We start from the raw sequence: 25,734 nt of genomic DNA, 5'->3' as shown, positions 1-25,734 counted from the left end.
CTGTCTCTCCTTTCCTCTAGGGTATACATATTCAGGGCTTCCAGTCTCTCCTCATACGTCTTCTGGCGCAAGCCTCCTATCATTTTCGTCGCCCTCCTCTGGACCGCCTCAAGTCTTTCTTACGTCTTTCGCCAGATACGGTCTCCAAAACTGAACACAATACTCCAAGTGGGGCCTCACCAATGACCTGTACAGGGGCATCAACACCTTCTTCCTTCCACTGACTACGCCTCTCTTTATACAGCCCAGCATCCTTCTGGCAGCAGCCACTGCCTTGTCACACTGTTTTTTCGCCTTTAGATAGAAACATAGAAACATAGAAATAGACGGCAGATAAGGGCCCACGGCCCATCTAGTCTGCCCACCTTAATGTCCCTCCCCTACCTTTGCCCTGTGAATAGATCCCATGTGCCGATCCCATTTGGCCTTAAAATCAGGCACGCTGCTGGCCTCAATCACCTGTAGTGGAAGACTATTCCAGCGATCAACCACTCTTTCAGTGAAAAAGAATTTCCTGGTATCACCTCGTAGTTTCCCGCCCCTGATTTTCAACGAATGCCCTCTTGTTGTCATGGGACCTTTGAAAAAGAAGATATCTTCCTCCGCCTCGATGCGGCCCGTAAGATACTTGAACGTCTCGATCATGTCCCCCCTCTCTCTGCGCTCCTCGAGCGAGTATAGCTGTAATTTGTCAAGCCGTTTTTCGTATGGTAGATCCTTGAGTCCCGAGACCATCCGGGTGGCCATTCTTTGCACCGACTCCAGTCTCAGCACATCCTTGCGATAATGCGGCCTCCAGAATTGCACACAGTATTCCAGGTGGGGCCTCACCATGGATCTATACAATGGCATAATGACTTCCGCCTTACGACTGACGAAACCCCTTCGTATGCAGCCCATGATTTGTCTTGCCTTGGACGAAGCCTGCTCCACTTGATTGGCAGACTTCATGTCCTCACTGACGATTACTCCCAAGTCTCGTTCTGCTACCGTTTTTGCTAGGATCTCGCCATTAAGGGTATAAGACTTGCATGGATTCTGGCTGCCCAGGTGCATAACTTTGCATTTTTTGGCATTGAAGTTGAGTTGCCATGTCCTAGACCATCGCTCCAGTAGAAGTAGGTCGTGCATCATGTTGTCGGGCATTGAATCTTCATCTGTTGTGCATTTGCCCACTACATTACTCAGTTTGGCGTCATCGGCGAATAATGTTATTTTACCTCGAAGCCCTTCTGCCAAGTCTCTTATAAAGATGTTGAATAGGATTGGGCCCAAGACTGAGCCCTGTGGTACTCCACTAATCACCTTCGTCATTTCGGAGGGGGTGCCGTTCACCACCACCCTTTGGAGCCTACCTCCAAGCCAGCTCCCAACCCATTTCGTCAATGTGTTACCTAATCCTATAGAACTCATCTTGCTCAGTAACCTGCGGTGTGGTACGCTATCGAATGCTTTGCTAAAGTCCAGGTACACTATGTCCAGGGACTCCCCAATATCCAGCTTCCCTGTCACCCAGTCAAAGAAGCCGATCAGGTTGGATCTTCGGACACTATCACCCCAAGGTCCCTCTCCCCGTCCGTGCATATCAGCTTCTCTCCTCCCAGCATATACGGTTCCTTCCTATTATTAATCCCCAAATGCATTACTCTGCATTTCTTTGCATTGAATTTTAGTTGCCAGGCATTAGACCATTCCTCTAACTTTTGCAGATCCTTTTTCATATTTTCCACTCCCTCTTCGGTGTCTACTCTGTTACAAATCTTGGTATCATCTGCAAAAAGGCACACTTTTCCTTCTAACCCTTCAGCAATGTCACTCACATACATATTGAACAGGATTGGCCCCAGCACCGAACCCTGAGGGACTCCACTAGTCACCTTTCCTTCCTTCGAGCGACTTCCATTAACCACCACCCTCTGGTGTCTGTCCGACAGCCAGTTTCTGACCCAGTTCACCACTTTAGTTTCAGTTAGAGCGCTGGTCTTTGACCTAAGGGCCGCCGCGGGAGCCAACTGCTGGGCATGATGGACTACCGGTTTGACCCAGCAGCGGCAATTCTTATGTTCTTATGATGCCTCTCTCTCCTCCACTCAGATCCAACAAATCACTAAAGTCTGTTGTTTCTTCCTCTATAATTTTACCATAATTAGACTTCTTCTTTCCAAGCATACTACCAAAACCCTTATCCACACTCTCATCACCTATCATCTAGATTACTGTAACTCACTTCCCTCAGGTCTTCTACTCAATCATCTCTCTCCCCTTCAATCCATGCAAAATTCTGCTGCATGACTTATAGTCTACCAGAGCTGCCATATTCACAATACCCCTCGCCTCAATCATTTCATTTGCTCCCATTCATTTCCAAATACAGTTCAAACTCCTTTTACTGACCTAAAAGTGCACTCACTCTGCAGCCCCTCAATATTTTTCACACTTATCATCCCCTATGTTCCCTCCCACCCCGTGAACTCCATTTATTGGGAAAGTCCTTCCTATCCATACCCTTCTCCTCCACTGTCAACTCCAGACTCCATCCCTTCTATCTTGCTGCACCATATTCATGGAACAGACTGCCTGAGTCCTTTCGAGGAGCCGCTAAAAAGTTCTCAGCCCAACCAAGAAAATAATGATGTGGAGCCATGAAACTTATAAGCTAGTCCACACTTTTCTTGACACTTTTTGTTTCAGTGATATGAAATTAAATGGAAAGTGTCAAGAAAATTGTGGAATAACTTGTATGTTTCATGGCTCCACATCATTTTCTTCATGGTTGGGCTGAGAACTTTACAGCAGCCCCTTGTGCAACAAGTTCTGTCTCTAGTTAAAAGCCCACTTTTTCAAGGCTGCCTTCAACTTCTAATACCCACTCACTGTAAAATACCTATGTCCAACTTATCATTCTCTCTGAAAGAAACTCCCCATCTCCAATCTGTTCCACTTATTCTGTCTGTCCTAATTGGATTGTATTCCTACATGCCTTCAGTTATTTCAACCTGAATCACAGCTCCGTAGATATAAACTCTTGGAAACCAGATCCTCAAAAGCACCACCTGAGGCTCAAACCTTCATTGCCTCGGGCTTTACATGCTGCCTCGTCACTGGATCTTAATTTTTCTATTGTGTATATTAATATATTTAAATAAGCGCTGGATACGTAATTTAAATACCATATCTCCTCATGGGTTAAATGAGGAGTTAGAATGGGCGTCTTTACAGTGAGGGGGGAGGAGTTTCAAATCATTAGACGAATGGTGAGTTGAAGGGCGGGGTCTATTTACGCTGGGAACGTTTCAGTGATGTGGTTCCCAGCTGATCAGACACCAGCCGTTAAATACTTAAATTTCAGACGCTTTTGTCTTCTTGAATGTAAAGTGGTCAGGAGAGATGCGAGAAAAAATGAACTAGGTAAGTGTGTATGAGATATTTTAATTTGAACTGGAAAAAGAAGTGGATAATAGATAGTTTAATAGTAATAAAATATAAAACTAATGAGATTTTACTTTTATATTTGTAGGGCTAACACCTTGATAAAGCTACCTAGCGAAACATGTCATGTCGGTGAAACACCCTAGCGGCAAGACCACATAGACATAAGCTAAGTAACAGTCTTTATTCACTAAATAGTGATGAAAAAATCACTTATTTAAATATATTAATATACAATAGAAAAATTAAGATCCAGTGACGAGACAGCACGTAAAGCCTGAGGCAATGAAGGTTTGAGCCTCAGGTGGTGCTTCTGATGATCTGGTTCCCAAGAATTTATATCTACGGGGCTATGATTCAGGTTGAAATAACTGAAGGCACGTAGGAATATGATATCAGTTTGACCATAGAATTTAAATAACTTGAGCCTGAGTTGAGATTGATCTAATTAGATTGTAAGCTCTTCTGAGCAGGGACTGTCTATTTATCAGTGCTATATGATAAATAGTAGTAGTAGTAACTTCTCAAATCACCATTTAGACACATTGGGTCATTTACACATGTAAATCCACTATTTGAATGTGAAAATGCCATACATACATTCTAAAGTGACCTCTTAGAGGTATCATAAATGTCATCTAATAGATTTATTTTCTGTTTAAAATAATGGATATAGCAAGCAAATTGATGCATTTTCATTCTTTAGTTTTCAGCTCCCACTTCAGTTAATAATAACCATGTGAAAATGGAAGCTACAGACAGGTTTAAAACACTTGCTTCATCAGTGTCCCACAAACCTTCTCGAGCTGCGGCACACTAAAAGTAGTGGCTGCAGCTCAAGGCACCCGAAAGCGAGTGGGCGTTGCTGTGATGACATCATGTACATAAGCGAAAGCCCTCTAGATGGGCCTTGAAACGCCAGTGTGTGTGTGTGTGTGTATGTGGGGGGGGGGGGGTGCCAGCAGGAAAGAGGGCTAGAGAGAAGGAGAGGTGCTGGTGCCAGCTGATTGCCTACTGGACATGTCTCTTGCCATGAGAGGCACATCCTGTAGACAGTCAGCCGGTGCTGGCACCTCTCCTCCTCCCCACCTAAAATCTCAGGAGGCACACAATTTGCGATACACTGTGTTACACTAAAGAATCTCATTTCAGATCTTGCCATTACCTTTAGCTGCCATCTTGCAATTGGCTCATCATCCACTAGAGCCATGAAATCAGAGTGCAGGCCATCCAGAGGTAGCTGGCAATCAACAGCCCTGTTGTTTCGGAAGATAGCTTGCACAAACAGAGGCTCGCTCAGGACCCACTGTCCATCACTGTACTGCACTCGAGAGAAAAGAGACATTCTAACTGCAATTCCTTCACCACCACAAAAAGAAAAAAAATAACAAAAATCTTCATAAACGTGTATGATAATGAAAAACGGTAAGTAAGAATTCTTGATTGTGTCAACTGTTTTGAGCTCAATAGTATGATCCTCAAAATTTAAAAAATCTGTGGGTCATAATAATTATATATATGTGGGTTAGTATTCAACAGGACAACCATTGCTTAAAGATACCTGGATAACTTACTTGGATATTTTAAGCAGTTTTCAAGTCAGCCTATCTGTTTAAGCCAAATCATTAAATATGTACCTCCCTCAATCTTATTAGAGGACTAAAAGACAGTATAACATCTTTAAAGAAATAACACCCTCTCCATATATAAACATCAGTATATGTATTCCCTAAAAATGACCTAGCACAGCCTCCAAACGGAAATGGAAATAAGCCATACAACAAAGTATAATAGCATCCCAAATATACACATTGTGACAATGATCCCGCCAGCCCTGTCTTAGATCCTGGGGAAGAGCAAGTTAACCCTATCAGGAACACAAGAGTTAAAACTGTCAAATGTCCAGAGGCTTGGAAACATCCTGAAAGCAGCCCAAGCCAAGCTACTGTGCCTTTAAGAAGCCCAAAAGCTCAGCCTTACTATAGTGGTGCTGAGCCCCTTAAGAATTTGTCGCTGTTAAAGCGGTGAGGAGTTTGGGACCTAGAATCCCATCTCAAGAGCCTTCCTTGTCAGGAGAGCAGGGAGCATGGCTGGAACCAAAAGCTATGCCATGTTCCTATGGAACAATGTCCAGAGAGGAGAAAGCCACAGGCAGAGACTGACTGGGAAATGGAGGAAGGAGAAGCCACAGAGCCTAGCCCTGTACTGGAGGAGTCAGAGGAAGAAAGCTCTTTGGAGTAGGCACTGGACTCTAAGGGCTAGATTCACTAACCTCCTTTCCATGGCTGATCCATGCAGGCCCGACCAATTCACACACACAAAAAAAATTAAAATGAGGGCGATCGGAGGAACGCCTCCCCTCGGACCGCACGGTTTGCTAGTGTGTGATCCCAACACATGCGCAGACCATCTGTAGATGGTCTGCACATGCATCTAAGAGCCGCAACTTTTTTAAAAATTAACTTTTACTAGCCCAGCGAGCCCGTAGTTTTAACCCGCTTTAAACCCGCATGTTAAAACCATGGGCTTGCAGTACGGGAAAGGGCAAGAGAAATTTGGGGCGAGAGCAGGGCGGCGAATCGGGGCAGCAGGCAGGAGAGATTTGGGCTGAGAGCAGGGTGGCAGGCAGGATAGATTCGGGGTAAGAGCAGGCTGGCCAGAGAGTAGATCAGGGCAGAGATGAAGGGCAGATAGCAGGGTGGCAGAAGGCAGGGCAGTCGGAAAGGCCCTCAGCGACTGATCCTCAGCAGTTGCTTATTTTGGATCGGCCAGCCCAGTTGGTGTTGCTTTTTTATTTTAGTGAATTGCATCCTTCCTGCTTTGCATGCCTATTCCCCTCATTTGCATGCACGGATTAAGATCGGATCGGTATACGATTGGTTTGCTTAGTGAATCTAGCCCTAACTTGCCAGGTCTACCTGATGAGGGAATGGAGTGTGAGTAGGCTACGAAGCCGTGAAGTTAGCCCTAACTTGCCAGATCTACCTGATGAGGGAATGGAGTGTGAGTAGGCTACGAAGCCGTGAAGTTTTATTTTTGTTCTTTTTTTCTGTGCAAAGGTTTGTGCCTGAAGATTCCAGAGTAGGGCGTGGCAGGTTCAGTCTTTTGAACTGTGTTTGGGAAACACTTGTTCTTTGCACACTGGAAGTTTGTGCTCTTTTCTTTCCTTATTTTTGAACTTGTTGAATTTGGGTTTTCTACCAAAGCCTTACCTGTGCTATGGAAGTGTGGACAGCCTGTTTTGAGTGGGTGGCCAAATATCAGAGTGGATTTTTAGGCACACCTTCCAGCCTGCTTGGGAATGCTGGTCTGTCCCAGGCAAGGCAATAGCCAGGACGAGAGCGCTTGACCCAGAAGCTGGGAAAAGAGAGGACTTGTGTTTGGGAATTTCACAATAGAAGGGCAAGTGTTTGTTTGCAGGCTGTGTGCAGCCATAAGAGCAAAGTCTGCATGTTGAGAGTTTTTTTTGGTTTTAAAAGACTATTTGAGTCAAAGAAAGCCCTACAAGCTATGAAAGAAATCTTTGGACTTTGTTTTTCCTTATGCTGTGCTGTAAGATGGGAGTGTGTTAAATAAGGCTCCTGTGGACTCTCTTAGAGAGGTGGGCAGGGATTTGCACTCTGAGTCAGGCTCAGAAGTGAAAAACAAACTTTTTGGTTTTTTGTTTTTGAACCAGAGAATCTTGTATCTTTATTATTGCAGCACTTGTGCCATTGCTTATTTTGGATGCTGTTATAGATTGTTGTGTGGCTTCTTTTTTTCATATATATATATATATTACATAAATATTTGTGAATTTCTAATATACCCCAATAGGAGTTCAATTTAATTTTCAAGTTAATAAGAGGCTGACCGTCTCCAGGAATTACAATCTTACATTAAAAATCAAAATATTAAACTCTAGCTTTGAAATCAAACATAGGCCCTCTTTTACTAAGGTGCGCAAAGCGTTTTAGCGCCTGTCTAGCGCAAGCTAAATCAACATATGCGCTAACCGCTAACGCGTCCATAGGATAACATGCACGTGTTAGCGTTTAGCGCGTGTTTAGCGTGCGCTAATATTTATCGTGCGCTAGAAAGCACAGCGCACCTTAGTAAAAGAGGGGGATGGTAAAGCTGCTCATTTGTTACAGTGAAACAGAAAGGGATATCTTTCAGGTAAACAGGTTTTCAAAAACTACAAAATCATCTGTTGCTGTGAATGAGTTATCTTGCAACCAAATACACGTCTTCAAGTCTATGCGGGACATATCAATTAAAGAGATGGCTCTTAAATGTACATACCATTAATGTTGGATTATCAATGATTGAATTTTAGGTAGTTTTGATTTTATCATAATTTGTTTGTATGTGTGTTAACGACTACCATATATACTTGAATATAAACCGAGCTAACCTTTTTCCCCCCAAAAAAGGAGGAAAAAAGGTTTATTCGAAAATAAACTGTGGGGTTAGTATTCAAGTGCAGTGCCTTGCCCTACTCTGCCCTGCCGGGCTTTGCATCCTGTTCCCCATTCCCCATAATCAAGCTCGAGAAATGGGTATCGACATGGCAAATGAGGTTCAACGTGGATAAGTGCAAAGTGATGCATGTCAGGAACAAAAATCTCATGCACGAATACAGGATGCCCGGGGCGGTACTTGGAGAGACCTCCCAGGAAAGGGACTTGGGAGTTCTGATCGACTAGTCCATGAAGCCGTCTGCACAATGCACTGAGGCGGCGAAAAGGGCAAACAGAATGCTAAGAATGATCAAAAAGGGAATCACGAACAGATCAGAGAAGGTTATCATGCCGCTGTACTGGGCCATGGTGCACCCTCACTTGGAGTACTGCATCCAACACTGGTCGCCATACATGAAGAAGGACACATTACTACTCGAAAGGGTCCAGAGAAGAGCGACTAAAATGGTTAAGGGGATAGAGGAATTGCTGTACAGTGAGAGATTGGAGAAGCTGGGTCTCTTCTCCCTTGAAAAGAGGAGACTGCAAGGGGACATGATCGAAACATTCAAAATACTGAAGGGAATAGACTTAGTAGAGAAAGACAGACTGTTCACCCTCTCCAAGGTAGGGAGAACAAGAGGACACTCTCTAAAGTTGAAAGGGGACAGATTCGTACAAACGTAAGGAAATTTTTCTTCACCCAGAGAGTGGTAGAAAACTGGAACGCTCTTCCGGAGTCTGTTATAGGGAAAAACACCCTCCACGGTTTCAAGACAAAGTTGGACAAGTTCATGCTAAACTGGTGAGACTGGACTCATTTGGAGCACTGGTCTTGATCTAGGGCCCGCCACGTGAGCGGACTGCTGGGCAGGATGGACCACTGATCTGACTCAGCAGTGGCAATTCTTATGTTCTCATGTACTGTATTATGTTTGTATGTGTGTTAACGATTACCACATATACTCAAATATAAACCGAGGTATCCTTTTTCCCCCCCAAAAAAAAGGAGGAAAAAAGGTTTACTCGAATATAAACTATAGGGTTAATATTCAAGTGCAGTGCCTTGCCTTGCCTTGCTCTACTCTGCCCTGCCAGGCTTTGCATCCTGTTTCCCATTCCTAGCTGTAGGGGCTTTAGGCACTCAGAGTCTTAGGCCTCCTTCCTAGTGCATTCTGGGATACACTGGGAGTAGCGTAAGACTCTGATTGCTCCCATGCTCTATACTAGCTAAATACAATTTTATATTTCTAATCCTTGACAGATTGCAAAGGACCTGAGAAATAACTACAATTTAATCTGTTTCTTTTGATAACAATTATTCTACTGTTCTGTTTCCCTGTACTGCTTAGAGCATTAACACATTAAATTCCAAAAATCTTATTCCAGCTTCATGACTGCTGTGGACATTCATGGTAGAATCCCTTCCTGGTTGTTGAAAGGTTGTTCTCCTTCACGTTCTTCTTCTTAAAGACCTAATAAATTCTAGTTTATCCACAGGAGTTGTTCCACATTTATGGAAACACTCAGTGATTCACTCGCATTTTAAGAAAACTGATTTTGATACTTTTTTCCCCCTCTAATATTTGACCAATTGCTATCTTGTCTTCTGGAGCCCTTATCCAGCTCTCAAATTTCTGGGATTTCACAAGCATCTTTTACCTGAAATGCTCAGGCTTCAGGGAAAGCCATAGCACAAAGGCAGCTTTATCTTGCCTGTTTTATGATGTTGACTGTCATCTGGGAAAGATGTACTCCTTATTCCAACTAGATCTTAGTGTCACATTCAATCATTCCTTGTTACTGGTTAGGCTGAAAGATATGGGACCACATGGTGATGCATTAAATTGGTTTTGCTCTTACTATTCCTCTTGGTTGTTTGAAGCTAAGGCTAATAGTACTTCCTCCACTACTTTTACCTTGTCTTTTGGAACACTACAAGGCTCTGTTGTTCCCCTAAACCTTTTTAAATGTTTTCTTGGCTCCTTTAGCAACCCTAATCCAAAATATGGAACTCGAGTCCTATATTTAGGCAGATGAAATGAAGCTGTTAATAAGTCATACCTCCTGAGATCTTTGCTTCCATCGTATTAGAGGAGACATGATCGAAACCTTCAAAATCCTGAAAGGCATAGAGAAGGTAGACAGGGACAGATTCTTCAGACTGTGGGGAGCTACGAGTACAAGGCGGCACTCGGAGAAATTGAAAGGGGACAGGTTTAGAACAAATGCTAGGTAGTTCTTCTTTACTCAGAGGGTGGTGGACACATGGAACGTGCTCCCGGAGACTGTGGTAGGGCAGGGCACGCTACAGGGGTTCAAAGAAGGTTTGGATAAATACCTTCAGGATAAGGGGATTGAGAGGTACAGATAGACATAGAGATAGGTATAGGAAAGTCAGGGACAGATAGACATAGAGATAGGTACAGGAAAGGCAGGGACACAAATCAGGTCATGGACCCGATGGGCCGCCGCGGGTGCGGGCTGCTGGGCGCGATGGACCTCTGGTCTGACCCAGCAGGGGCAACTCTTATGTTCTTATGTATATTAAGTTAAATATATTTCTGACCTGCTGATTTTAAATCCTTCTAAATTCAAAGATCTCTGACATTCAAGAGCCCTGAGCCCATTACCATTTTAACTCTGATTGAACTGTATTCCTATTCCTATTAAGGATTTAGTAAAATCTCTTGGCATTATTTTAGAGTGTTTTCAATCATTTTAATCACATATTTCGTATGTGGTGCAGAAATTCTTTTTGTGTGTATGATATAATCTCTGTGTTCTATTTTAGATGATCACACACTCAAGACTTTTATTCATACAATTGTTCTAAGTAGATTGGACTACTGCAACTGTCTCCTTGCAGTTAGGGTATTCTTCTTTATTCATTAAAATATCTTCAGCTAATCCAAAATGCATCTTACAACTGGGAACTAATTTTGTTCAATGAGGAGTAGGGTTATGTGATCATATCTTTTTGTGTTATAGATCATTACAAAATGATAAGTATGATCATGTAATCCCGCTCCTCTAGCTCTAGCTGCAAGCATAATACAATACAAAATTTTAATATTTTCACACAAAGCATATTATACTGGTCAGCCTCCTTACTTATCCCATACCAGTCCATTAGAACCTTGCATTCCTCAAGTACACATGTCTTGGTTGTACACTCTTTTTCTAGATTTTGCCTTGAAATTTCACAAACAAAAGCTTAAAATTGTAGATAAAACTTTCTACACCTGCTAGAAACCTCTATGTTGTCATGTGTTCTCAGAGAAACTTCAATTCCATGGCTGATGTACCTGATATCTGGTGACTTCACATTTAAGACTCGATGATTCCCTAAATCCTTGACCAAATACTCTTATAGATGAGCAGTCATACTGCCGAACATCACATAGTCCACCATTCTCAAGCTCTGTAATTTCTGGAACCTGGTCTTTAAAATGAGGGTCAGAATGTTAAAGTTGATATTGAACATAAATTAACATACAGTAGACTTGTCTAAAATACCAAGTGCCAAATAACACTTTTTAAGAGTACTTACTAAAAGGTACGCATGAAGTTGAGCTTCCATCTTTCAATATGGTTTTGAAAACTGACAAATTATTTCTGAGGCAGAATTTTTTATGTTTGTGCTTCTTGCTATTAGATTGTAAATGTCATGTATAAAGCACTGACGCTTTAATAATGTTGCATCCCAGATTATCTGATTATTATCACTAAAATATTTTTTTAAGTATTTATTTTAGAAGTGCAATTTGGATTTTAGATGTGCATAAACTGTCATGTAGACATTTATACATGGTATCTGGAAAAAACCAGAACCCCTTATATAGTTTCAGAATATTTTATAATTATTTAAACATTTACACTGGGTTTTACTAAATGGCACTAGTGGTAAATGATTCAACACTGATAAGAATTCCATGAGCGTCGGGGCATTTACCTCGCACTTTATACCTCTAGTGCCATTTAGTAAAAGGAAACCTTAGCATGACCTTTGAAAATACATTAGTATAATGGGTGTTTTATTAGTTAATTCTTAATTTGTGTTTAAAAGATCCTCCTTCAACCTTGACACATTCACAAAGTCTTCAATGCCAGTGACCAGTTGACTCAATGATTTCTGGGTTTTCATTAAGAACTCAACTATTTTGCGAGCTCAATGCTCTGGAGTTCTATCCTATTGAAAAATAAAGTGCTCAGATTTGTTTCAAATTTCAGGCAGAAGTTTATGCTGCAGTAGAACATTTTGAGGTTATTTGGAAAAATGTTGGCTTTAAATATGTGTTCCCCATTTCAGAAGAGAAATGCATGTCTGTCTAAAAAGATCAACATTGGGATTTGCACTTGCTACCAGGGATGTCTAGGTTTCAGTAACGTTCTCCTATTGAGCAATGCAATACTAGAGGGATTAGGAGAGGTCACCATTTTGCCACACTAAACTCCTTACTCAAGGTCTCCCACTTCCAACCCCTCTGTCACTCTTTTCCAGACTATGACAGAGTACTTCTACAACAAGGTTCACAAAATCAACCTTGAATTCACAACTAAGCCACCTCCCCCATCACAATGTATCAACCCCTCCTTGGCCCTAGCTGCCTTCTCTTCCTTTCTTGAAATCACTGGAGGAAACTGCACACTTTCTTTACTCCACCAAACTCACCACTTCTTCCTCTAATCCCATCCCCACCCATATACTTATTGCTATCTCTCCTACTGTAGTCTCCTCTATCTGCCATATCATCAACCTATAATTCTCCACTGTGACTGTTCCTGATGCCTTCAAATATGCTGTCATCATGCCGCTCCACAAAAACACCCTCACTTGACCCTACCTTCCCTTCCAACTATCGCCCTGTCTCCCTCCACCCCTTCATATCTTATCTAATTGAATATACTGTTCACTGCCATTATTTTGACTTTCTCTAATATCAAGCTATCCTTGACTCCCTTGAATCAGGCTTTCACCCTCTTCATCCGTTCACTGTTGTTGTACTGACTTCTCTCATCTCAAGCTATCCTTGACCCCTTCAATCAGGCTTTTGCCCTCTTCATTCCACAGAAACTGCCCTTACTAAAGTCTCAAATGACCTGTTCTTGGCCCAATCCAAAGGCCTCTACTCCATTCTCATCTTCCTTGATGGGTTGTATCCGCAGAAGCTTTGTCAGCCGGAAGCCCGAAGTCATCATGCCATTGTATAGATCCATGGTGAGACCTCACCTGGAATATTGTGTACAATTCTGGAGGCCACATTACCAAAAAGATGTGCTGAGAGTCGAGTCGGTTCAAAGAATGGCCACCAGGATGGTCTCAGGGCTTAGGGATCTCCCGTATGAGGAAAGGCTGGATAAATTGCAGCTGTACTCACTCGAGGAACATAGAGAGAGAGGAGACATGATTGAGACATTTAAATATATCACAGGCCGTATCGAGGTGGAAGATGATATCTTCTTTCTTAAAGGGCCCTTGGCCACAAGAGGGCATCCGCTAAAAATCAGAGGAGGAAAATTTCATAGCGACACCAGGAAGTATTTCTTCACCGAAAGGGTGGTTGATCATTGGAACAAACTTCCACTGAAGGTGATTGTGGCCAGCAGTGTGCAAGATTTTAAAAGTAAATGGGATAAGCATGTGGGATCTCTAGGGGGGTAAAGTCGAGGGGGTGGGTCATTAGAGTGGGCAGACTTGATGGGCTATGGCCCTTTTCTGCCATCATTTTCTATGTTTCTATGTAACTGCTGCTTTCATGGCTTTATCTTCTTGTGGTTTTCTTCCTACCTTTCCCATTGAACTTTTAATATATGCTCTGGTGTACCTCAAGGCTCTATCCTGGGACCACTTCTTTTTTCCATCTACACTTCTTCCCTTGGTGCTCTCCTCTCCTCCCATGGCTTTCATTATCACATCTAAGCTCATGACTCGCAGATCTACCTCTCTACACATGACTTGAAATCTCTACAGAAATCCAGGCCCGAGTTTCAGCCTGCCTGACATTGCTAACTGAATGTCTCACTGCCATCTAAAATTAAACATGACCAAGACTGAACTCCTTATCTTTCTTTCTAAATCCACCTTTACTCTCCCCCCATTCTCCTCCATTTCTGGAGACAGCACCCTCATCCTCCATGTTCCGTCGACTCACAACCTTGGGGTGATCTTTGACTCATCCCTCTTCTTCTCTTCACAAATCCAACAGACTACCAAAACCTGTCATTACTTTCTCTATATCATCACCAAATTTGGCCCTTCCTTTCTGAGTACATGCTAAGAACCTCAGCACTTCTCGCTAGACTACGGCAACCTGCTTCTCACTGGCCTTTTGCTAAACCATCTTTCTCCCCTTCAATCTGTCCAGAACTCTGCTGCATGCCTCACATTCTGCCAATGCTGTTATATGCACACAACCCCTCCTCAAGTCACCTCATTGGCTCCCTATCTGTTTCCACATACAGTTCAAACTCCTCTTATTGACCTACAAGTGTATTCACTCTGCAACCTCTCAGTATCTCTCGTCTCTCATCTCTCCCTATACTCCTCCCCAGGAACTCCACTCATTGGGTAAGTCCCTCTTATCTGTATCATTTTCCTCTACGGGCAATTCGACTCCATCCCTTCTATCTTGCTGCGCTGTATTCTTGGAACAAACTGACTCAATATGTCATGATCCATCTCTGGCAGTTTTAAAATCCACGCTCAAAGCCTACTTCTTTGACACTGCTTTTGATTCCTAACTCCAACCCACCTGCTGAGCTCCCATATCTGTCTTGTCACTCCCTCTGTAATTCCCCACCTGAGCACTGCGCATAGATGACCTTTTTGTTCAGTTTGGCTGTCATAATTAGATTGTAAGCTTTCGAGCAGGGATTGTTTATTCCATGTATATACGCCTAGTAGAACTATAGAAATGATAAGTAGTAGTAGTTTGGCAACCTTCTTGGCACATATTCATTATTGACACAGTTTTGCCTTTGACATTTTCTGCAATGTTCCATTATTGTACAAAAATGTCCAAATCGTAAGCCTGCCCTAATCCTGCACAAAGCATGCCCCAACAAACCCCCTTGAGGTTTAAACACATTGTAGACAAACAACATAGAAAACTGTCTATAAAATGAGTTTCAAAAATAGCAATTTGGGCGTTTTAGCAAACAAAATGTCCAAATGCCACTTCATGCCATTTTTGGACATTTTTCACTTTTGAAATGGAGTATGTTACTATGTTGTGCAAGTCTTGATCCTTTTCTGGAGATAAGCCTGGGTTTGTTTAATACTGAAGTTAAACTAGTGCACATTGTGACAGTGGGGCCTGGCAAAAGATAGCTCCAGGCAAAAACTGCAACTAATTTGCAAGAGACTTTATTTTCAATTTACCATGCCTGTGAAGTGATCAGGTTTTAGCATACTTTGCTGAATGTTAAGTTTTGTTTTAGTTTTAAACCTTTGTGTGGCTGTCTATGGAGGCTCTACGCCCAACTCTTACTCACACTATCACAGCTTCCAAGACCATCCATATCCTACATGCTTTCCCAGTCCTCCCCTAAATAATGACTACTCTTGCTTCTGCCAGCTCTGTATTCAAAATGGCACTCACAAACCACAGTGATTGTCTTGTGGTATTTTTGCCCTTATATTGCAGCTTGACCCCCAAGCAGTAATACTGTGAGTACACAACTAGGGGTCACGGATTCCATTTTGAACAAGCAGGGGCAGGAGCAACTGGAGATCACTCTCTCTCTGTGACCCCTTGACAACCAATAATTACTTAAGATAGACCAGGAGGAAACCTATGAAGGGTAGAGTATCTTTGGAGGGAGATCAGAGGGGCTAAAAGGTAGAAACATAGAAACATAGAAATAGACGGCAGATAAGGGCCACAGCCCATCTAGTCTGCCCACCCTAATGACCCTCCCCTACCTTTCTCTGTGAATAGATCCCACGTGTCTATCCCATTTGGCCTTAAAATCAGGCACGCTGCTGGCCTCAATCACCTGTAGTGGAAGACTGTTCCAGCGATCAACCACTCTTTCAGTGAAAAAGAATTTCCTGGTGTCACCTCGTAGTTTCCCGCCCCTGATTTTCCACGGATGCCCTCTTGTTGTCGTGGGACCCTTGAAAAAAGAAGATATCTTCCTCCGCCTCGATGCGGCCCGTAAGATACTTGAACGTCTCGATCATGTCTCCCCTCTCTCTGCGCTCCTCGAGCGAGTATAGCTGTAATTTGTCAAGCCGTTCTTCATATGGAAGATCCTTGAGTCCCGAGACCATCCGGGTGGCCATTCTCTGCACCAACTCCAGTCTCAGCACATCCTTGCGATAATGTGGCCTCCAAAATTGCACACAGTATTCCAGGTGGGGCCTCACCATGGATCTATACAATGGCATAATGACTTCCTCCTTACGGCTGACGAAACCCCTTCGTATGCAACCCATTATTTGTCTTGCCTTGGATGAAGCCTGCTCCACTTGATTGGCAGACTTCATGTCCTCACTGACGATCACCCCCAAGGTAGGGTTTAAACACTTGGAGGATTTGGGTATCCTCTGGATCATGCATCTTTTTCACAGTGCTAGCCCTTTATAAGAGGATTTTCAGGTGTATTAGGCCATGAGTTAGTAGCTTGATGAGGTGCTGAGTGAGAACCTGCTAAGGGGATGATAACCTTCATTGGAGTATCTTACCTGTTGGCATTTAGACTTAGGAAAAGGTAAACTCGAGCTTCAGTAGATGGTCTTCTACTCTATTAATATATTTAGCAAAGTCAGTTTAGACAATAGTATAGCTTTTAAGTCTATTAGAGTTCTATATGAAAAGTGTTTAAGTCTAGATTAGTATTTTAGGTTGTATTTTAGAGCTTAAGATAACATCATTTAAGAGTATAGATGGCAGTTGAGGAAAGCCTCTGTTTAGTGTTTCATTCCCAGATACATTTTGCATGAAAAAATATAACAAACTCCATTTAGAACAATCAAAGATATAGGAAAAAAGGAAGCCATCAGTCTAATTTACACATTTCTACTTACCAGAAAGTATACTGCAATCATAAGAACCGAAACCTTGAAAACAAGCACAACCCCACTCCAAACACTGGCCATTTCCACTGCAGAGATTGGGACATTTTAATACCAAGAGAATGTTCTCAATCGACCCCCTATATTTTTCTGTGTTATAGTTGCCCTCTTCCATAACCCTCCTTTCACACTCATTTTCCAGCAATGCCAGGCCTGCTTCCACCCAGTCATGATTGTCTTTTAGCAATAAATCTGTAATGCACATATTTACCACTTCACGTATTCTCTCACCAAGAAGATGCATACAAGACCTGCCTATACTTGAGTTGGCAATTGTCTGTTGGCATAATTCCAAAGCATTAGCATGAGTGAGACCGGAGGGTGTGGGCCAAGAAGGCAGCAAATTCTGATGGATATCAGTAGCATGGTCTTCTGGGAAAAAATAGCTAAATCCTTCAAGGTCAGTTTGGCTAAGACTTTGGAATGGATATATGGGAAGGTATTCATAAAGGTGCTGGCGCTTCAATCTACTTTTGGCATTCCTGTCTTCAGGAGAATAGCTGCCACTTTGAAGGGTTTCCATGCTGATGCTTAAGTTTGATATTCTGTCTTGTCCTTCTATTTCAGTGTTTCCCTCTGAACTTGAGAAGACCTTGCCATGTGTTTGAGCAGTTACGTTAGGTTTCTTTTGATTAATAAGCGATTCATCCTCTGATGGATGTGCGGAGAAATCTTTTGTATCTGCTGATGCACGTTTCCTTAGTTCCCTGTGAAGACCATCAGAATTAATATACTCAGCAGTGAGATCCATCCATGGTATGAAGGTTGAATGTTGGACATTTTCATTGCCTTTGCATGATGTGGTGGGATCTTCATATACAACAGTATCCAGTTTATTAGAGGACTGATTCAGCACAGTGTTGCTACCAGCACAACTGCAATAATGCGTTCTTTTGGATGCTGGGAAAGAAGTTGGTATTTTGTCAAACAAACTACTTCCAGGTAAAATTCTGTAAGGGGGAAAAAAAACAAACAAACCCACATGAACACACACAAGGTACATTTCATGTAGATTTAGTTGTTAGACTTACTATATAATGAGAATTATAAACAGGACTTGATTCAGATCTTGATGACAATGACAGCAACTCTGATAACAGCAGGTAACTATACACAGCAGATATATTTATATTTCTGAAGAAAGTGAATACAGTCGACTCCGCTTAAGTGCAAGGCCTCCGGACCGGCTCTTAAACGGAGTGTGCGCTTAGTCGGAGTACCACTTTTTAGTCATGAAAAATCACAGTACGCTGTAGTCATATGCAATAAAACTTTTATTTAGCATCAAAACACGTAAAACAATTCTACATGTTTCAGTTTTAGAAACAGGCCAACTGACTGGCAGTTGACAACTTCTAGCTTCAGCAAGCCATCATAGCAACACCTGTTCAACGTCTCCAGCCTTCCCAATTATTTTCCGTTTCCTGGTAGGATTGCTGTTGTTTTGCCAGTCTTTCAATATGGCTTGTTGTTTTTTTTGTGTGAATCCCAGAAATCTGGCTGGGATGAACGCTGTAATGTTCTGCAATGGCGACCTGACTCTTCCTTTGGTCAAGTCTCTTTAACACATTGACACGTTCAGCCGAAAACAATGACTTTTGTCCAGCATGGTGGACATGTTCAGCCGAAGAAAAAGGTTTTTCTCCACGAGACGCCATGATGCTGTTTTAACAGTTCGAACACCTGGCCAGGCCTAGACTGCTGATCCGAAACACGTGGATCATCAACATGAGAACGTGATTGCTTTTAACCTGAGTGAACGTAATATGAACGAATAGAGAGGTGGGACCTATAACATCAGTGTACGTAAGCGGATTGTGTGCTTATCCGATTTGCAGTTATCCGGAGTTTGCGTCCATTGACTTTAATGTAAAAAACGGGAATACGGTGGTAGGTTGCAGATACCGAAGTGTGCACTTAGGTGGAGTCGACTGTAGTGCACATATGCTACATTTACTAGCCCTAGAATTCATCAGACTCCCCTAAATATTATTCCTTTCTCAGGCAGATGTGATTCTGAACTACTAATGAGTCATTGGAGTACTGGTCTGGCTACAAAGCTCTCATTGCTTGTTGTAGGAACATTTCTTTTTTTTTTGCCACTTTTAAAACTATTTCTTATAATTTGAAAAATAGATAAAACTAGGCAACACAATTTTTCCTCTTTTCCTTTATTAGATACATCGGTTTATATGCTAGGAGGGGTACATGATTGGTTGTTCATCTTCAAGTCCCCACAAGCCTACCCAGAGTGAAGGGATAGGCAATAATTAAGATCTCCCCTTTATGACACCACTCACACTTCAGGACATCAGCTCTGATCACAACCAGTCCCAGTGTTCCCTCTAAGCTGTGTGCATGCACACGAGTTAGACTGTGCCCTGCTTCCCTCACTCACCACTGTCTTATATATTCTTGTCTTCCAAATGTTCTTCATCAGGCTTTACCTTTCATCATCTCTTCTTTGCCCATCGACTAATACAACTCATTCAGTCACCTCTCAATATGTGAATGACTATTGATTCTTGCATCTTCTCCACCGCAGTTTCATTTATTTTCTCCTCCAGAATCTTATCAAAGTTTATTGGTGAAGCAGTTTCATGATGCAACACGAAAGAGGTCAGTTATTCACCCTATGATTTCTTATTTTATTCCATGCAGGGACCATTTTATTACATAATGGGTTCTGTGTCCATTAGCACATGCTATCATTAGTAAAGTACTCCTGATTTTCTTTACTTTGCTTAATTTCTCTCACATCCTGTAAGACATACCACATTCCAACCTTAAATAAACACCAGAGTTCATTTCCTACATTTCTAAACCATTATGTAACACATCTCTGAATAAAATCCATTTCTCATGCTTCAGTTTTATTTTATTTACCGCCTACAGTCGCTTTTTCCAACTTGCTACTGTACTCACCAAGAAAATATGCTGTCTGTTTGACAAATATTTCTTATTACAATGCCTGCTGTATCTTTACTATACTCACCTCCATCCCTAAGCTGCATCTGCTTCTCTCTTTCTTTCATTATCTGCCCAGACTAGGAATTTTATCCAAGAAATGCCTGAGTTTCCCACCAGCCCACTCCTCTCCCTCTCTCTCTTTCTTTCTCTATCTCTCTCTCTCTCTGAAATCATAAAGAAATCAACTGGCCATCTTTAATCCTTATCCAAACTCACAAATTTCCTCTGACTGTATTTTCACATATTTTCATTGTATATTCACAAATAAGGGCAAAAGAGGTTGTGTTCAAGAAATACAGAAAAACACAAAAAGAGTATCACAGTAAAGATTATCAGATTAAACTCAAAGAAGAGAAGTTTGCTGTTCTTCTCCAATTCGACCTCTCTGCAGCTTTCGACATTGTCCACCATGACATACTAATCCTCCAACTTTCTGAAATTGGCATAAGTTCCACAGTCTTAGACTGGTTCTCAAAATTCTTACGTTCCCGCTCCTACCTCGTTAGCACGAATGGTACCTCATCCTCCCCTTGGAAACCGATCTGCGGAGTCCCTCAGGGTTCACCTCTATCCCCGATTCTTTTCAATGTTTATATGTCCTCCCTGAAACTCCTCCAACTATCCACCTCTGAAACACTTTACACCTACGCCGATGACATCCTTATACTTCTAGAGACCGACTCTAACCTCACCAACCTCTCTGACAACATCTCATCTTGTATAACAAATCTCCAATCCTGGGCCCTCACCGTTCAAATGAAGCTAAATGAGACCAAAACAAAACTTCTTTGGCTTGGCCTGAAACTGGATCAGCTACCCTCCCATGTGAAACATGGCTAGCAAAAATGCAGTCAGAAGAAGAAAAAAAAGGCTAAAGATGTAAAGAGAGGTGACCAGGCCTTTTTCAGATATATTGAGGAAAGGAGAAGGGTTGGAATGCAATTGAAAGAATGAAAGATGCTGAGAACAGCAATGTGTAGATTGATGAAGCTATGAGGTTGAACGGGAAGACATAGATGAAGGCATTACAGCCTGGCAAAATCTCGCAAATACGGTTCTTGATAGGACTGCACCAAAAAAAACAAGAAAACTGAAACAGCAAAATAATCCATGGTTCACAGAACAGCTAAAGGCAACGAGGAAAGAAGTAAGAAGAGCAGAAAGAATCTGGAGAGAAGAACAAAGACTAGAACCCTACATTAACTGGAGGAAAAAAATAAAACAATACAAATTAGCAATAGTGGAAGAAAAAAAAGTAATCCCTCTAAATGCTTCTTCAGAATCTACAACTCATTGATCTCCTCAAAAGATATAACAGAAGGGCCTGCATCACAACAACCAAATGCAGCCAACTTAGCACATCATTTCCAGGAAAAAAAATCTGAATTGTGGGGACATCATTCATAAATGACCTAAAAGATAACATAGATTTTCATCCAATCAAATGCAATGAGAACGAAGGGATCCCAGCTGGCAGATGCTAGTCAAAATTCACTCCAGTCAACATACAAGAGATCCTACATTGGCTGAAGAGAATATCCAAAAAGCACTGTTACTTATTTTATTTTATTTTATTTTTTTTAAATCTTTATTCATTTTTAAACTTATAATAAGTGTGATAATATATCCATACAAATAACCATAAATATATCACTTAATAATCAACAATGATACATATAATTTTCTCTTATCTCCCCCCCTCCCCACTTAGATATACAGTATGTCCAGCTAGCTTAACTCATGCCCTTCCTATCTTTCTGCTATGGCTGACAAACCTAGTAAACACCAAAAAGTCCAACAGGACAGAGAACCCACGAGTATAAAACAGTACAAAAGGAAGTGGGAACAGACAATGAACACTCCACTAAAGATCACTGATGTAAAACCAACTTGTTTATTTCAGAAAAGGACAGAAGCAGAAGCTGTGGACCCAACACAGCACTGTTTCAGCGTCTGAGGAATGCCTGCATCAGGGGTCACTGTGGCGTATATGTTCACAGATGACAGGTCTGGGATAAAACAAAGCTTGATCCAACTAACAAGCCAGAGTAACCAAAATCACTGAAAAGCTTTGGAAGCATTTGAAAATTCCTCAGACGCTGAAACACAGTGCTGTGTTGGGTCCACAGCTTCTGCTTGTGTCCTTTTCTGAAATAAACAAGTCGGTTTCACATCAGTGATCTTCAGTGGAGTGTTCATTGTCCGTTCCCACTTCCTTTTGTACTGACAAACCTAGTAAACAGATGCTTAGAAAATAGACTCTACCCTCAAACAATATCAGCTATAGTATTGACACCTATACCTAAAGCTACAAATCTTGACCTGACCAAAGTAGAAAACTTCAGGCTAGTAGCAGGGATTCCGTGGCCTGCCAAACTACCTGAATTTTGTGTAAGTATGCAACTAGCTAAATTCATAGACCAAACGGATTCCAAAAAACACAGCATGGCTTCAGACCAAAGCCCAGCACTGAGTCCCTGTTACTTGAACTAGCATCTAAAATAAGACATCAACTCAGCAAAGGCAAACAATCTATACTGTTACAACTTGACATCTCTGCAGCATTTGATGCAGTGGACCACTCTCTCTTACTTCTCAAATTAAATGAACTTGGAGCACAGGGTGTAATACACGGGTGTCAAAGTCCCTCCTCAAGGGCCGCAATCCAGTCGAGTTTTCAGGATTTCCCCATTGAATATGCATGATATCTATTTGCATGCACTGCTTTCATGTTATGCTAATAAATCTCATGCATATTCATTGGGGAAATCCTGAAAACCCGACTGGATTGCAGCCCTCGAGGAGGGACTTTGACACCCCTGGTGTAGTACTACAATGGTTTTCACAGTTCTTAAAAATAGAAAGATGGCAAGATATCCCAAAAATGGAAGGCCACAAGTCTTATCACTATCACATGCACTAGTTAACATCTATTTAAAAGAACTGGGAAATAACCTGCCCTCAAACCAGGATCATATCTTCTCTTATGCAGATATCATCTTCATTTTATGCATAGCCAAAGAATCCTTCAATAGTACCCTAAATTAACTGAAAAAAATACTATCGATGACATAAGTGCTTGGATGATGAGATACCTCCTCAAACTGTACAAATCTAAAACAAGAATATTATGGTTCGGAGACAATAACTCACTACCTAACATAGAACTAGAACTGTCCACAGGTGAGATTCTCAAGATAGAAAATACCTCCAAAGTACTGAGAGTTACACTAGACTCAAACTTAACCTTAAACACACACATTGCCTTTCTAGTAAAAAAAAAATCTGTCTTTACAGATGAGACAACTGAGGACAATTACACCAGTCCTGACTGAGACTAGTTTCTGGACAGTAGCACACTGTCCTAATACCATACCTGGACTATTGAAACTCACTATATTGTGGCATTACAAAAACAGAACACAAGAAGCTACAATTACTACAAAACACAACTGCAAGTCTAATTCTCAAAAGGAATTGATACAAGAGGGCAGGTCCACTATTAGAACAACTATACTGGCTGCCGATGAGAAAGAGAATCCAGTTCAAGATAGCCTGCATGATTCACAAAGCGATCTATGGAGAAACTTCAGAGAGACTAGCTTCTGATATTAAAGTCCCACATTCCTTCTTCAATTCATTCACTTTGCAATGCTAAAAACTATCCTTCCCATCACCTCAAGGAGTACGGCAGAAGAAGATATTTGAGGCTACCTTTGAATATCAGGGACTTCTCATTTGGAACAAACTGCCAACATACCTATGACCTACCACCTACCTTGAATTATGGAAGAAACTAAAGACATATCTCTTCTCTTTATAGCCACCTTCATATCCTTCAACCCTTCTTTCTAAAACCAACTCTCTTTCTAAAAATGTAATTCAAGAACTTGATCTAAATCTTCTAATATAATCTAATATAATAAAGCCCTAAGTGCGCATGCGCACTCCCACCTGCGTGCTCCCATTTTCCGTGAGCTGTAGGGACCCGCAGGTAGGAGTGCGCATGTGCACAGCGGCGCGGAACCTGTTGGACGCAGCGGCTCTTGCAATCTCAAGGATGTGAACTGGCCAGGGCGACGTCAGCAGGGGCCGGAATGGACTTTAATTGCTGCCTCCCAGGCTTTTCCTCCTGCTCCGGCAGGGCCCGCGTAAAAAACAAAACAAAACCCAGAGCTCGCTTCGAGTCTGTCAAGGGCTACGGGTCCTGAAACCTTCCGATTCCAGCAGTGTCTGCAGCACTCTACACACGCTGCTTCGGGGCCTACTGCTGGAATTGGAAGGTTAGTCGGGACCGTGGGAAGGGAAGGGGGGGAGGCGGCGGTAAGGGACTAAGGGAGCTGGCCAGACTGCGGGAAGGGAAAAGGGGCTTAGGGGAAATGCTGCTGCTGCACAGGGAAGTGGTGTGGGGGGAGGTAAATGGAGGGGGAGGGAATCCTGCTGTGCCTGCTGCACAGGGAAGTGGTGGGAGAGAAATGCTGCTGCATAGGAGGCAGGGAGAGAGACAGATAGAAAGAAAAGAAGAAAGACACAGGGGCAGGGAGAGACACAGAAAGACAGACAGACAAAGGGGACCAGGGAGAGAGACAGACAGCGGGAGGGAGAAAGAGACAGAAATAAAGACACACAGACATATATTCTAGCACCCGTTAATGTAACGGGCTAAAATACTAGTATAATATAATCTTCATTTTATATACTGAATCTACTCCCTAAGGAGCTCGACTCGGTTTTACAGTTCATTAAAAAAATAAAACATAACAAGTAAAAACTATGGATAAAAACAGAAATTGGTTAGATTAGGTGGATGGAAAAAGTTAGAAAAAAGTGTGTTGAATTGCTTAAATTAGTATACAACAGCTAAAATCAAATTAACTATTGTGAAAACAACCAGGTTTTTAATACTTTTTCAAAATTGAAATAATTGATCTACCAGTCTTAGAGAATCTGGAAGTCCATTCCAAATTCTCACCAATTTAAAAGTAAAAGATTTACTAAGCTTCCCAGTGCATTTAATATCTTTCAGAGAAGGAAATGCTAATTTGTGAATTGTTGTAATTCTTGAATAGCAGGATCTAAAGGAATTCCCACTAAGGGAAAATCGAATAGATTCCTTGCAGAAATTGCGGTATATAAGACACTGTAATGTATTTCCAGTCTGTGATGTGTGTTTTTGTGTGTTACTTTTGAATTTGTATGTTTTATTGCAGTCCGCTTGGACTTAAAGCAGAATAGAAAGTTTTAAATAAATAAATAAATATCCCCATACTCAAATATACCATTCACTTCTGCTATCTTGATTTTCCAGCATTATTCCCTCTACATTCCATGGGTCTTCAGTGACTTCATCATCGCAATGACCAAAAACCTTTATTAAGTCCTCAGCTTCCTTGAACTATTCACTGTTTGTGACATTGCCTATGATTAAGCATGAAGTTGAGTCAGAAGGAAGACTGTGGGGCCAGTGTTAACTGTGTGAATCAGTCACGCTTCTTACTGCCAGCGAAGATCTGCTCTTTAAAATGTATGCAGTGGCAGGGAGCTTGAGACATCAGTGTGTGTGTGTGGTGGGGGTGGGGGGAGATCTCTTGGACAGTATAGAGAGTGATCTGCCCACCCAACATGGGTCCAGACCCACCCAAAATTGGGTGCATGGCTACACCCTTGGTTTTTGATATGAAAATAGCTTTATTGTGCTTATAACCTGATTCTACTTTTATATTTATTCTGTGATGGATGAAAGAGTTCTGTTTTTCTTTTTTTCCCCACTATTTCCTATAACACAGCGTCATCTGAGTGCTTTTCAGTATT

The 25,734-nt window shown here is 41.9% G+C and overlaps 1 protein-coding gene across 1 annotated transcript in view; it reads right to left on the bottom strand.

The window, feature by feature from the left end:
• VWDE (von Willebrand factor D and EGF domains) overlaps positions 1–25,734 on the bottom strand; it is a 174,549-nt gene that overhangs the window by 60,793 nt on the left and 88,022 nt on the right. The window contains 3 exon segments of the mRNA XM_033931003.1: positions 4,595–4,750; positions 11,180–11,316; positions 16,906–17,903. Coding sequence (XP_033786894.1) covers positions 4,595–4,750; positions 11,180–11,316; positions 16,906–17,903 — 1,291 coding nt within the window.

The sequence above is a fragment of the Geotrypetes seraphini genome, chromosome 2 (genome assembly GCF_902459505.1).
Source record: "Geotrypetes seraphini chromosome 2, aGeoSer1.1, whole genome shotgun sequence".
Classification (NCBI taxonomy): Eukaryota; Metazoa; Chordata; class Amphibia; order Gymnophiona; family Dermophiidae; genus Geotrypetes; species Geotrypetes seraphini.
The sequence above is the reverse complement of the archived record's forward strand: the minus strand, read 5'-3'. Positions and strand labels throughout refer to the sequence as shown.